Raw genomic sequence first — 14,952 nt, 5'->3', positions numbered from 1 at the left:
ATTTTTTTATATTACTAGATTTTCTTTTACTTGTCTTCATACAGATACTAATCGTTACAAGGATGGACTCTGAAAGAGAAAAAGCTGCCTTCATTCACCCATTATCTATGATAGAAGGTAAATAATTATTTTATGTATAATTTTGAAATAAAAAGTTGCTGTTATTCTGTGGGTTGCTGCATTCTTGTTTGAATGCTTGGTGCAGGTGTTTCTCCCTTTTCTTCTCATCAGGAGCCTTTCTGCATGCTTTTCTCACTGTTTAATATTTTCTAACTATTCCATCAGCCTTTTTTCTTTTTTTTAATTTTATTTTCTCCTGATTAAGAGTGGTATGATGTTTTCTATTGCAAGAGAGTGAAATGTATCTGTTGAGTCAAAGATTTTTTTAACAGAACAATTAGCCCATTGCCTAATTATATTTGCATCTGTTATCTTGATCAGATTGTCTCATTGTTTTTAGCTGATCATTGGTCTCATGCTTTCTTCCTTGCAAGCTTATTCAGAGCAGTTAGATTTTAAAAGTCTTGACTAAACTCCCCAGCATAAAGCCTTGAATGAGTAGTTGGGTACAGATCATATTTTCCCCTAGCTATGTGTTGCTGATCCTGTTTGCTAATTTGTTAAGTATGTCAGCATAAACTCTAGCAATATATAAAAATCAAGGTAAAAAAATTCTGTTTCCAATAACCCACCTCCCCGCTGATACAAACAGCATTTTCATCATTTCAGCATTTTACCTGTGAGTAATTTCTGAACAAGCTAGTTCAACACTGCAAATTCAGCTGGTAAAACAAACATGTTTCAGAAAAATTGTAATTTGAGACTATAGTTATGTTTAGAGCAAGTAATTGATCCTTTTATATTGTTTTTTTTAAATCCCTTTTCATAAATCCTACTGGCATGAACTTTATCACGTGTCATGTACTACACTGTTCTTTTGCCTTTAAAAATAAAGTTAAGATTTCCTGTGCTCTTAAAAGAAGAAAGACTGCCTTTTAGAATGTTTTGAAAGGGAGGAGGCATGTTCACAGTGCTTTTACTAATAATAATATTTAATGAAAAGGGTTTTATTTGTTTTAAGATCTTAAGACTTGGTTGCAAACACAGGTCAATCCAACTACACTTTTGAAAAGAAGCACTTGTGTAATACCGATATTCCTTCTTAGATACATCTTTCAGTTAAAATTTCAAATGTATAAAAAGTATAAAGAAATTTAACCTATAAAGGAGCAAATGTACTTCCTGTTGTATTATTCTTTAATTATTCATTTTAAGGTAACAGGGTTGTGAGTTTGTGAGAAGTGAAACTTGTTTGTGTTACTTTTTCCTTGGGTTCTGAGAAGGAAGTTTCTAAATCATTACATCCAACAGTACAATACAAACTGAAATTGTGTAGGACTTCAGCAAGACAGAGTATGTAATACTTAAAATTTTCATAACTTGTGTTGTTCCACATTTGCTACTTACTGTTGTGGATTGATTCGTAGACATAGAGGCTCATTTATTTCATCAACTGTTTAATTATTTTTAAGCAGGCTTGAAAGTTGTGGATTTGAATTCTGAGAAAAAAGGAAGCCATTTAGGTTGCAAAGAGATCATAAGCAGGTAAGTTAAATTCTTGATTCTTGAGAACAATTTCTTTAGTCAGGAATAAGGTCAGTGAAACTTTAGTTACTTTTTTTAATTTCTATGGCACTTTCCAATCTGAAGTGAAGTTTTCATTATATGAACCTACACCTTCATTTTTAAAGTGGAGAATTTTGTCCACTCTAGAAAAATGCTTAGCGAGGCTCAGAGGAACTCTCAGAGGACAAACAGTTGCATATTCCTAGCCTTATATGTTGTTTTGCATGTTTTAGAAAAACTTTTAAAGAGAAATATGTAGAAAAGCATGATTTTTTCATGTTTTAGGGAAAAGTGGTGAAAGAGTGTAACAGAAGAAATGGCAAATTACGACATTTCTGGAAAATATATTTCAGGGAGATGATTGTAGGGAGAAGAGTACAGCTTTTATTTTTTAAATGAATTTTTAAGGGAGTTGGAACTTTAGGCAGGAAGAGTTAATATTTTTTTGTAAACAGACTTTAGCAGTTAGAATTTATCAAAGTAACACTGTGTTTATTTTGCTCTGAGGGTACTTCTACCTGCATGTAATTTTATTCATGTTCTGTTGGGGTTTTTTAAGCCTTAGTAGATATTCCTGCATTATTGTACATAATCAGCAACTTGGACCTGACTTCCCTTGGACACACTTCTCATTAGTAATGGAATATGATTATTCTGAAAATTCTGGCTGGAAAAATCTGTGCAAAAATCTGAATGTTACTTATATGACTTTTAAAACCACCCTCCCTGAAACAGTACAAATGGGTAAGTGCTCTCCAGAATTGTAATAAACAGGCTGACATATGAAAACATTTTCTGTTCCATAAAATGGTACATTCATGTGCCTGTGGAAGAGAATGAGTAGTATGTCCTGAAGGATAAAGCTAAATAAACAGAGCTGGGTTATCTGTGCAGCAAGGAGGTGTTTTTCTTTGAGTGTAACCCTAGTTTTGGCTAGGATGTAGTAGTACATGTGGGTTTATAAGAGACTTGTGCCAAGTTCCCAGGTTGTTTACAGCTTCTGCAAGCTGTATCCACGCTTCCTCATCCTAAGGGAATGTTGTAGATCTAAAGAAATCTGAATTAAAGTGTAATTTCAATGGCATTCAAGAGTTTAATCTGGGGGGGAAAAACCTATAGAGTGGAAGAGTTTTATTGAAGATGAATAAAACTTGCATTTTTAAAAGATATGTCCATTAAATGTATCCTTAGTTTTTTTGCTTGTTAAACTATTGTCTTACATATACAAAATGTTTCAGGGAATCGTGGTGGTTCCTGTCTTCTGGAAGTACAGATTCCATATGTATTTCTGACAACTGAAGGTCTTCTTAATATGCCAGATATTCTTCAGCTTTTTGAGTCCAAGTGAGTGAAAAGAATCTATATGGACTATTTATTTTCAGATTTTCAGGACATGTATGTTGTTCTACTGTATCATGTATTAGTCATTTACTTAGCTATCAGGTACATTTCTGCAATTACACTATTAACATTTTAAGAGACAAGAATATAGTTTTTCTGTTGAAGTTGATAATTTAGTACTAGAGATTCACACACATGCCTACCAGAATAGAATTGGCCAATTTTTTTTTATTGTTATAATGAGGTGGTACTTTTTAATTAAAACAACTTTTTAAATTGTCTACTTTTCTCTGAAAATTGTAATGCTAATCTTTTTTTATTTTTCTTTAATGCTTCTTCGTCCTTGGAAGACTTTGTATTTAATTCATTGTAAAAATTGCTTTTGGGGTTTTTTTTTTTGTTGTTGTTGTTTTTATCTGGTGAAGCTATGCTAAATACCCAAACTGAAAAATAGTAAAACATCTTATTTTCTGATGCATCACAGTATTTGGGAGAGACGAAGTTTAAAACAAAAGCTAATTTATTCATAAAATTCAGATCTACTATTCACTTAATTTTTAGTACTCTATAACCTGTACAAAAACTGCCAGGGTTGTAAATTATTGGGCTTCTTTATTATTTCTTTAACATAATTTTCTTGAATTTTGCTTTCACAGTAATACATACCTGGTAAAGCTACCTTTTATCTGATGGAGGGGGAAAAAAAAAGAAAAATAGAAATAGGGACCAGAGCAACAATATCTCTCAGACATGGTGACAGAGATACGGGTAGCTGATTTCACCATGTTGCTGGAGAGACATGCCAGTTTTTTTCCTAGCTTTATCCTCGAGTCAGCTGTGGAGCCATTTTTGGTCTGCGTCTTATTGCAGTTCAGTAGGGGAAAAAAATTTATGTCTTTGACTTTTAAAATTTGAACACATAATCTGACATGCTTTTAAACTCTGACTTGTTCAAGTTCTCTGTTCAGTCTGGCCATAAGCCAAATAGCTGGGAGCGCTGTTTTGTTACTTTCTCACTAGCTCCTTTTAGCACTGGTGAAGAGGTTAAATAGGTGAGTAAAGAGCTGTACAATTTCAGAAAAGGTAATAGTTTAGTTTTTTTAAAACGTCTGAATACACTGCCCATACAAGTTTCTAGAGGCCATACTGCTGGCAGATTCACGTTTAGGTCTCTTGTGTTTCCTAGTAAAACACAACAGGAGGCTGTGCTGCTGGCAGTTTTAAGTCACTGAGAAATTTTAGGATCATACCAATGGCCATCAAGGAGTTTGCTTTGCCTTGTGCTGCACAATCATGAAAGGAGGAAAAGAAATGCAATATGCAAAGTTAGTCAGTAGGAGTTTCAAATTATCTATCTTAGTTTCTATATTACCTCTTTTTTTTTGTAAACTCAAAGCCTGGATACCAAGGTCATGCTCAATGCAGTTAGCAACATAATTTAATTTCACTAAATCACTGCTACATTGATGTGTATTGTTCAAGTGTGTCTTACAGTGAACTGAGCATTTGAGAAAGATCAAGACTGTGTAAGTTTAAAAACTGTATTAAAGGGTACATGTTATTCATTTGCTTTAAGAAAATAGTAGTATTTTATTGCTTGAGTTTTAATAAAATAATTTTACTTCTTCAGTTACAGCATTACCTTTGTTGAAAGAAGCAGTAGTTATTCCTTAAGGCTCTTTGGAAGTATAGATCGATACGTTGTGTTGACAATAGATGAATGTACTGCAATCTTTTTGCAGGTACTGTGAAACTACTGAAAAATGAAACTATTGTGTCCAAGTTCTGTTATGTGTTGGGTCACTTTTAGGCCATATCTTCAGACTTCTAGCATATCTTTCTTCTTCATAATCATATTTAATTCATGCATTGTTTCACATCACAAATCATTAACCCTGAAATTCTGTGCCAGTTTGACTAGTTTAAAATGTTCTCAGTTTCTTCACTAAAGTAACATTTGACCTGTGATTTGATTATATGAAATGTAGTTAAAGGATGCATACTTGAAAATAACAACCAATTAAATGCATTTCGGGCTGTATTCTCTTACCAATGTGTATATTAATTCCTCCCATTTTGGATGGTCAACTGAATTAGTCTATTGAATAATTTGTCCTGCTTTTAATAAAGAATATTAGCTTAAGCAATAGCATACTACTTAAATTTCGGTATGCAGCAAAACAGATTGCAGGTAGAAGAACTGCTTCTGAAAGATAGATAAATAATTAAATAATCAATTAGTATTACAAGTACAATGTAGACATTCCTACAAGCTGCTGCTATTAGTGATGTTGTACTTTATATAGTTAATGTAGGTGTAATATGATTTGTATAGGCTAAGTAAGTACTTCAGAAGTTTATAACAATATTTTGCATTATTGAAGTTCCCAAAAAATCTTAAGAACAGCCTAAAAAGGTATTGACACTTTCTTTTTAGAGGAAGGAAAAAGAGGCATGAAGCAGTGAATCAACCTTTTAAAGTTCAAAGAAAATAAAAGTTGGGAGTAAAAGCTAGTTCTCCCAATTCCCATATGTGTCCTTAATGCTTACATTATTTAGCTGTATTTGTGTTTGATCTGGTTTCTGCATATTATATTGATACTCATTAAAAGTGTGGGCAGCCATGGTAATGTATTTATTTAGTTTTTACTCTGTATTTAAATTCCATGGTAGAGTATGGAAGAACTAAATTGTGAGGACTCCTGTGACACTGTAATATCAAGGCTGGTGACATTATCACTCCAATATACATGCTGTTGGATTATTTTCTATTCCAGAGAAAGACTGAGTTTAGAGTAAGTTGTGAAATTCTTTTGTTATCCTAGTATTTTTAAAACCAACTTGTCCCTAAAGAAAGCAGCTTATTAGAACAAGTTGTTACTCATTTTTCTTTGAACTTCTCTGTAGGAATACATTTCTCTTAAAAATACGAATATTGTAGTCTCATATTTCTAGTGGTCTTTGAGTTTTTCACTTAGTTACAATCTTGTTATGCTCCTATTGAAAAACTCAGTGAAATAATAAAAGTAACAGTGATCACTGGAGACCACCAAAATGTTCGAAAAGTTGGTTTTTGTTTGTAAAGCTATTTTTAGTCTTACACAAGAGACAAAGAAATGGTTGTTACAAATTAACAGAGTTTGAGGCAGGCGATACTGAGGTGAGGTGTGTTGCAAATGTGCGGGTCCAGAAATTTCACAACTCTAAGGATATGAAACACTGGAATTATTCTTACATCTGTTTGAAGTAAATTCACCCTACAAATGCATGGTTGTGAATTACTGTGTTACTACCACTGTATATAGTTTGCAACAGGGAAACTTTCTTAAAGTGTTCTTCCAGTCCATCGGTAGTTCTCCTTTTGCTATGGAAGCACACCTTTTGTTCACATAGTTAATAAACATTAATTTATTACCTCTTTTGAGATTTTTTTTTCTATAAGCAAGTTGTTGCTTAATTTCCTCTCTGTTTTTTCTCCAGTGTCTCCAGTGACTGACCTTGATCCAGACCTTTGCTTTTCAGACCAGACTTGCTTTGCTGTAGATGGACTCTGTTTTCTTTCCTTACAGTCCATCCTTCAGCAGTCAATCCCTTAATGTATCCTAGCTCTCCTTCCACAGATATTAATGCTCAAACTGTACCAGTATTCTGAATTCCAGGAAATGAAGCAGATATTTATGAAGACATGGAACAAATGGTTTGAGATAATTACATGTGCATATTAAATATTTATGATCCAGTGAAACTGTTTTACAGGTACAGTCTCAAGGGAAATACTCTGCTTAACCTTGTCTCAATTTATGCCATTCTAATTGAACTTACACCGAAGTCAGAAGACTTTGAAGTGAAGGTAGTTTTTTTCTTCATGATACGATATTTCTAAAGAGCTCAATCAAGTATGCCTTCTACACTGAAAACATAAAATAGCTCAAAATTACTAAAATAGAAGAGGATCTTAGTTCAGTGCTGCTGAAGTCAGTGAAAAGACTGTGTTGACTGCAGTACAAGTTGAATCAGATTCAAATAGCAGTTGAATGACTAGGAGCCAAAGAATTATATAATACCCTTAATAAGTTATTAGAATATATATTAATCCTCCTTATGTCTTAATTTGAAATTTCATGTCAATATTGTGTTGCTGATGTGACAGAAGAAATAAAGAAATAATTTGCTGTCAGCTGGTTTGCTTTTTTAATGTGACAAGATAAATTAACCTTTTTCTTTAAAAATCAGGAAATCTAGAATCGAAAATTTGTTTTAGTATCTAGAATAATCAGCTTTAAAATTGGGGCAGAAGTTTCATTCAATTTACCAAATTGTTGGTAACTTAAATTTTTGAGTGAAGTAATATCCTTTTAAATAATAATAACTTTTTTTTTACTTATTTACTGCCAATATTTAGTGCAGATCTTTATGAAAGTCATTATTATTTGCATATTAAAATTTGTATAAAATTTACCTGATTACATGAAAGTTACAGAGAGGACAAAGTGTTTTTCATTTTGTGTACTCAACAGTGTAGCTTGTGTGGAAATTACAGCTTCAAAGCGTTACACATCTCCTTAAAATTTAATAGGCATCTCACAATTGCCTGTTTCATTAGGGACTCATATTATACCCAGAAATTTGATCACATAAAAAAGACCTATAGGAAAAATCAATTAATTTCACCTACATAGGATTTGCATAAATACGGAGTGTAATTTGCAGCCAGGCTAGTGGTCAGAGGTTGGAGTTTGTCTGCATGATAAGCATGGATCAGGTTTAATTACTCAGCAGTACCAACTCTTTGTGTTCAGGGTGACCTTTGGTTTTCACCTCAACTTCTGTAGCAAATTAAGACACTCATTGGAGTAAGTTTTAACCAAGAATATTATGTATCACTTTTAGGTAGTTCTTACACCAGGGATTGAAGAGACAGCGCTGATAATTCGTCAGATTGCTGACAACATTTTGATAGCATCTAATATCAGTCCTCATGAGTGGCTGGACAAGTCCTGGCTTTCAGTCTTGCCATCTGAGGTTTGCCATGATTTCCCATGAATTTACAGTTTTCTTCCTAAGATTCACAAAGTTTTAGGCTTTCTTGTTGCTGTCCTCTTAAAACATATTATTCAAATAAGCATTTTATATATGTATATACATGTATATGCAGATATATATATGCAGAGATATATATAAGCATATTTCTAGTATATATGCGGAGATATATATATATACACACATACACACACACACACACATATATATTATTTCCATTATCCTTGTCAGCACAATTAGAGGCAAATTGGACTTTCCCTGTGCTTTCATGATTAACCTGTAGGGATGTTTATCCTTCACATCTGCCTGTCAATTTGTACCATTCTAGGCACTAGGTTTAAAAAACTACCCAAATTGTAAAAGATAAACATGCAGTGGCTCATTTGGGCAGGAAGCCAAATTCAGCAGTGCTGATCCATTACTGAAGTCAGTGGCATTGCTTGCTGACTTGCTTTAGTACCAGATGGTAGAAACTTGTTTATCTCACGGAGTTACTTATTTAACTCATTCCAAAAAATGCTGGAATAGGCCCATCAATCACAGTCAAATATATGATATCCTTTAACTTGTATAGTAAGGTTTTCAAATAAAACATATGGATTTGTTAATTTTATGTGAAAACTTTGAAGTCTTGTAAAGCTGAGATTGTTTTTGGATTTTACAAAATTCAGAAGTGTTATAAAGCAGGTATTGGCATGGCCTTTCAAGAGGGGAGGTATTGGATTATAGGTTTTCCAGTTTAGAGTTTGAGGATACTGGTAAGAAACTGAGAGGAGTCGTTGTATTGTGTCTCTGTTAAAGATATTTGATCCTGGCAGTGCTGTATGAAAGTCAGGAACAGGAAGCCGACATTGATAACAAGCTACTCTCAACTTGCTGCCTTGTTTGTGACATTCATCCTCTCCCTGGCAACTTCTGCTTTTGCCACCTGTCTGCTCTTAACAAATACAACTTTTGTAAAACAGAACCAGTTTTGTCAGTTTATATTGATCTAGGTAACTCACTTTAAAATGGAGAAGTAATAGTAAATCTGGTCATGCATTTTAAAATCGAGTTTACATGATTCACTTTAGAAAATAAACATCTTTAGAGTTGCTTTTTGTCAAACTGTTATGCAGAACTTACTCTTTTTCAGAAATGATACTATGTTACATCTGTAGTAAAAAAAAAGGAGTTTTAAATGGACTGTAAAAGTACACTGTTTGAAAGCTCTTTTTCTATGATATACTCTATGACTTATTCAGTAAGATATGACTTTATAGTAACAGGAAAAAAAGGAAAAAAAGTTTGTCAGGTATCAATCTAACAAAGTAATTTCCATTTCCAGACAGAGAAATGCCTGCTTACTTTTCCATGTATCAATCCTCTGGTTGCTCAGTTTATGTTAAAGAAGGGATCTTCACTGAACAGGTTATTTCTTGCAAGCTTTGATCAACTCCAGGAACTTCTGCCAGAGGTTCCGAAAAAAGTTTTAAAGGTTGGCCAAAATTATTTTATGTGTTAGATCAATCTTTTTGCTCTGTTGTCATATGTGGTTATTTCGTTTGGGTTTTTTGATCTGAGGCTACATGTGCATTTGCTGGTATAATTCAAAAATTAATTACAGGCTTTAGCATATCATTCATATCCCAAATGCTGAGTCTGCTGATTCTCAGCAGATTTTGTCAAGTCACCAATATGTTTGTGAAAAGATAATGAGAGCATTTCCTTAACTGAAAGAATACTCAGTAGATCAACTTCCTCCTCAAGCTTCACTAAATTGAGTATTGTATCAGCATGCAAGCTTTTGTGTTTTTCTAATGTAAAAAATGTTTTCCAATTAAGCATTTCCAGGCCTTCCATCTGTCCTTCAACCCACCACTTAGAAATTCATAGTACTAAGCATTTGACAGAGCCCTAGAGATGAAGAATTATGTGCTCCTACTGTTCAAACCTGGGAAAATTATAGACTGAATAATTTAATTCAATAAAAAATGCACATATTTTATCATTCAAGAAAATGGGTGAAGCATTCTGTTAAGGTGAAGGAGCAAATGAACAGGTAATTTGGGCACTGAATGTGAAATTGTGCATACTATTGTTATAACTGTATTATGTGTAAAGCCATCTTTATTGACAGAAAAAGCTGAGTTAAATTCCTCTGTGATGTGTGATAGGTGCCAGTTCATTGCAGACACTCTTTCCTACAGTCTTGGAGTAATGAAAGAGAATAAACTTATTAAGATATTGCTTTTCCTGTGTTTCAAGACAGAGACTGTTACTTACCCTGTTTATAGATTTAAAACAGGTGGTATATTGCCTACTGTACATGCCTCTCCTGCTTTGGTAAGTCTTTTATTTTTGCTACAGTAAACAAAAATTTATACATCTTAGAATCTTAACAACTGGTTTAATTTTTTATGTGTGACAGTGGTATGTACAGATATGCACCATAAACATTCCTGACATATTTTCTTTATTGCTTCAGCATTTCAGTGACATGATATCTTCATACAGCCTAAATGCTGCTTCTCACCTAGAAAAAACAGTGAAAGGTGCATCACACCCAGAAAGCCTGAATAACTTCAACGCATTGTATCTTGATAATAAACAAAACTGTCAGATTTTAGAGCTGCTTGATAAGGCACAAAACAGCACAGGTAATACCTTGAATTACTAGGGAAATGTGTCTCCTTTGAAACCAAGTAAAAAATCTGAATGTATTAGAATCTTTCTCTTCTCATCATGGTAAGGTCAGTTATTCTGATGAGACAGACTGCAATCAAAATGCTCAATGACATCTTGTTTTTCTGTAAAATGTAAAAAATAAACTTGTCTTTCATTCTCCAAACAAAATGGTTCAAATTTTTCTCTACCAGGAACATCTCATATGAATTCTGAAGCCCTAATTCCTCCACTGAATCATCATAAGGGTTTTTTAAAGTCTGATCTTCCAAGCTGTATGCAAAAGAAGGCATGCTCATCAGATATAATTACAAGGAGGAAGCCAGATTTCTTTGCTGTATCAAAGGACTGTGAAGATTTTGCTCATCTAGATGTTAAAAATTCTCTCCATGTTCAAAGACAGCCTTTCAGGATGCATGATAGCTCTGGTCATTCTTCCAAAGACTCTGAAAAAGAGGATTTCTTTGCAACTTTCAGTGACTGTGCACCTCAGGAGAGCTCTAAGAGTTTTCTAGAAGAATTTAGAGATGCAACATTTAAAAGCCCAGAAATTCAGATTGACCAGCCCATGTGGAACTCATCATCCACAAGCCCACGTAATTCATTTGGTCATGATGATTTTCTCTCTGATTTCTTTGATGATATGGATGAGCTTCAAAATCTGAATTTTAAACAAATAGGTGGAGCATCTAAAGGAAAGAGAAAACAAAATTCTCCATTCTTATGGACAAAAGAAAAAATTAAAACAGGTAGGTCCAAAGTAAGCAGATTTTACTGAAATTACTTTTGTTACTCAACTGCAAAGTTGCAAGGAGTATCTGTAAGACTGTATTTTGTATTTTATTTAAATAGTTGTTAAATCAAATTCAACCCAGCAATTGCATATGTATTTCTTCTGTGACAAAAGCTTCCTAACAGGTTTTGTTTTGAACATAAAAAATATATTTTTAAAAAGTGCTAAACCAAACGATCTAGAATTGTGTTACTGCCATTATTTTTCCCTGGTAAATATTGAAAAATATAGTTTTTCAATAGTGTAAGATTCAGCTTCCTTTCTCTTTGACAGAGCCTAAAATATAGATAATGAGCATGCCAGAATGCATTTAAAAGTTATGGGAAAGATTATTTTGTAAACATAGATTTGGACAAGGTTGAACAAAAGACTGTATTTTCTCTATAGGACAAAGAGGAGATTCAGCAAATCCTGAAAGTGAAATTCAGATTCTACTAATGGCTGTGTTTTGCTGTGGGCACTAATGGAGTAAAATTTTCTAAGTTTCTTTCATGTATTTTCTTATTCTTGGAATATTTTTTTAGCTAGTATCTCCAGGGCTAAACTCTCCACTTGAAATCATTCCAAAGCTTATATTTTCAGAGATGGTATAATATGTACTTCAAACGTTGTTTACCCTGAAACTGCGTACAGTCCTTACACAAAATATTAGGCTTCTCTTTTTTTGTGATTTTCTTATCCCTGGTTTACTCCATCAAATATAGTTAGCTTGAAACCTTTTTTAATAAGCCATAGTATGTATCCATGGAGTCTTGCAACTAAGAAAGTCCCTGTCAGACTGTATTGCCATATCATTTATTGTAGTATTTTTTTAAATTATTCTATTTCCCTGTAGGTGAGATGCCACATTTTTTTTAAAAATCCAAGTTTAAGTTTGTTTAAAAAAAGTGCCTAATGCCTAGTACAGGTTACTTCATTTATGATTTGTCTGCTGCTGCCCATCATTAAATCTCTCAGTGGTACAAGGTCAGCACAGCATTAAAATGCTTTCACTAATTAAATCAGACCCATTCATGAAAACCAAAGTAACTAATTTAAATTACTCTTTCATGGACTTCTTTGGGTAATTACAGAGGTAAAGAGAGAAAAGTTAATTGGATATGGTAAACTTCTTTTAATTTTCAGGCTATGTAAATTTAAATGTTCATACAGAAACTCTGAACAGACCTTTTGCTTCTCAGAATAAAAATTGAGACCTGCAGTATTGCTGAGTAGGTAACAGATATTTCAGTAACCTGTAACTAGCACTGATAGCATAAAATTCTACATACAATATATTTCAGTAGAGATCAGGGCAGATTCTCCTGGTACCACATTTTAGTGTTCTGAAAACACTGTGATCTCCAGCTGATAAGTTTTCTGTAATATTCTTGCCCAGTAGGACAAAAGTATACTTGAATGTGAATCAAATCAAAACAAGGAAAAGTGATTTTTGGTTTAGATTTTGGAAGAACAGGCTTATTCTACTTTATAATTCACTAGCCAGGGGAAAAATAAGTATATGAAATAGTTTTGCGTGCTAATGCAACATCCCCTCCAAAAAATAAAAAATTCAAAAACCAACCTACCAAATGAAAAAAAAAACCCAACTGACCAAAAAAACCCCAACTTCACCTTAATACAGTGAAAGCCTCTGAGAGCAAAAATTTAAGAAATGTGTAGCAAGTCAAGTTAAAAAGACACACTGGGAACAAACCCCAGGGATTTCTTCAGGCTTCAGATCAAGCTCTCATTAAACCACAGATAATTCATGACACCACACCAAGCCAGTATTTCCACTGGAGCAGATCAAATCCTTAGGTCGGTGTTAGAGTTTTCTGACAACACTTTTTTTAAAGATTAATATAATAGTATTTATAATTTCCTTACAGTAACTTGTTTTGAATAAGCAATTTCTCAAATACTTTATTGTAAAAGCACTTGAATCTTATGTAAGTATGAATGTAAGTAGCTTTTTTGAACAACTTAGAAACATGACCATGTCTGGTTAAAAATAACTAAATTTCAACAATTATAGAATAGTTCTAAGTGTAGTATTAATGAAATAAAAATAAACAGTAAATATTTTCTGAAACATTGTGGTTAAGGATAGTGTAGGTTGATTTATTAATTTTTGTATAAGGTCCTGTATTCCTATTACAGGACAATATGCATAAAACAGGTCAGTAGCAGTAAGAAGTAGCAAATATTAATCTGTACACATTTTATTTTATGACAGTTGGTACTTTTCTTAGGGAACATACCAGTCAAAGATAAAGTCTGTTAGTGCTTCTGAGAAACACACAGTTAAGTCTACATACAGGTTGTATATATAGTTAATCATGGTTTTTCTTTTTTCCACTTCTTTTTCACATTCAGGATTTTCAGAAGTACAGGAGTTCAAAAAAAGGAGATTGACATATGAAAGAGTCCCTGGAAGAAGAGATGGACAAACACGTCTTAAATTCTTTTGAATGGAATGCGCATTTGCATATTACATACTTTTTTTTTTTTAATTCTTGACATCCTTAAAGGAAAATAAATAAAGTATTGTTGTTGTTAGTTTCTAGAAAGAAATTAGGATTTGGAAATTCTTGCTAGCTCAGGATTCTTCTATATGTTTTTCAAATGTTAATAAACAAACTAGTTTCTTGAAGCTGGATAATTTCTGCTTCTCTGTTTGTTGTCATGGGTGATACAGAGGTACTGTATCGCTCTTTACATAAAAAAAAAAGGAAAAAAACAGATGCTGAGGCTCACTGAAATTTCCAAAAGCACCTGTGTTTGCTGCCTGAGCATGCCGCTTTTCCAATGTAAAGATGGGCTAGATCTGCCAGAATCTCAAGGCTTCTCAGAAGTCTTAGAGATTTCTTGCAGTTATGGCTGTGGTCCTTTGTAGCTGTCCCTTGGGCTCTGTTCCACTTCTCTTCTTCTGACATCTCCTTTAGGAACCGTGTGGTAAGTTCCTGAGCTCCTTTTAATCAACCAATCTAGGAGAAAGCTCCTTGTTTTATGGACATTGTGCAAAATTGTGTTGAAATTTAGCGTTCTCATGGATTTGATTCAGGGAGCTAGGCTGTGACCCTCACTCTTTGCATAACCTGGTGGAGGCCATTTGTTGGCGTCCATATTTTTCAGCCTTCTGCAGTGCATTGGCAAGTAGGGGGATGGGAGTCATCTGGGAGGCAGATCCAGATATTACAGGGTACAACTAGAAGGGGTAAAAGTTTGAATTTTAAAAAAAAAGCTATCCCAATTGTAATCCAAAGAGCAGGATAGAACAGTACCCAAACCCTCACTTTCCATCAAAAGATTTGGCAACAAAACTGGAAGTATATGTGGCAGCAATGGTAGACAGTAACTCCATTCTGCTGCAGGAATGCATAAACGGTTTGCACAGGCATGCCAGCCAGCTCCAGAATGTCTCTGCTCAGCGGCCTTCAGCTGAAATGATTCAGGTTTCAAACTCACAAATCTTTTTAAATTTGATGCAGTAACAGAAATGGGGG

General features: G+C 33.7%; 1 protein-coding gene across 1 annotated transcript in view; it reads left to right on the top strand.

Moving 5' to 3' along the window:
• Positions 1 to 14,099, top strand: part of SHOC1 (shortage in chiasmata 1) — a 45,280-nt gene extending 31,181 nt beyond the window's left edge. The window contains exons 16-25 of the mRNA XM_032097249.1: positions 45 to 117; positions 1,536 to 1,605; positions 2,186 to 2,370; positions 2,865 to 2,970; positions 6,724 to 6,817; positions 7,858 to 7,989; positions 9,335 to 9,484; positions 10,475 to 10,646; positions 10,866 to 11,420; positions 13,823 to 14,099. Of these exons, the coding sequence (XP_031953140.1) occupies positions 45 to 117; positions 1,536 to 1,605; positions 2,186 to 2,370; positions 2,865 to 2,970; positions 6,724 to 6,817; positions 7,858 to 7,989; positions 9,335 to 9,484; positions 10,475 to 10,646; positions 10,866 to 11,420; positions 13,823 to 13,917 (1,632 nt within the window). The 3' untranslated portion in view covers positions 13,918 to 14,099. The remainder of the gene's footprint in view (positions 1 to 44; positions 118 to 1,535; positions 1,606 to 2,185; positions 2,371 to 2,864; positions 2,971 to 6,723; positions 6,818 to 7,857; positions 7,990 to 9,334; positions 9,485 to 10,474; positions 10,647 to 10,865; positions 11,421 to 13,822) is intronic.
• Positions 14,100 to 14,952: the final 853 nt, after the last annotated feature.

This window comes from Corvus moneduloides, chromosome Z (genome assembly GCF_009650955.1).
Source record: "Corvus moneduloides isolate bCorMon1 chromosome Z, bCorMon1.pri, whole genome shotgun sequence".
Taxonomy (NCBI): Eukaryota; Metazoa; Chordata; class Aves; order Passeriformes; family Corvidae; genus Corvus; species Corvus moneduloides.
This window is presented reverse-complemented; position numbering and strand designations above follow the sequence as displayed.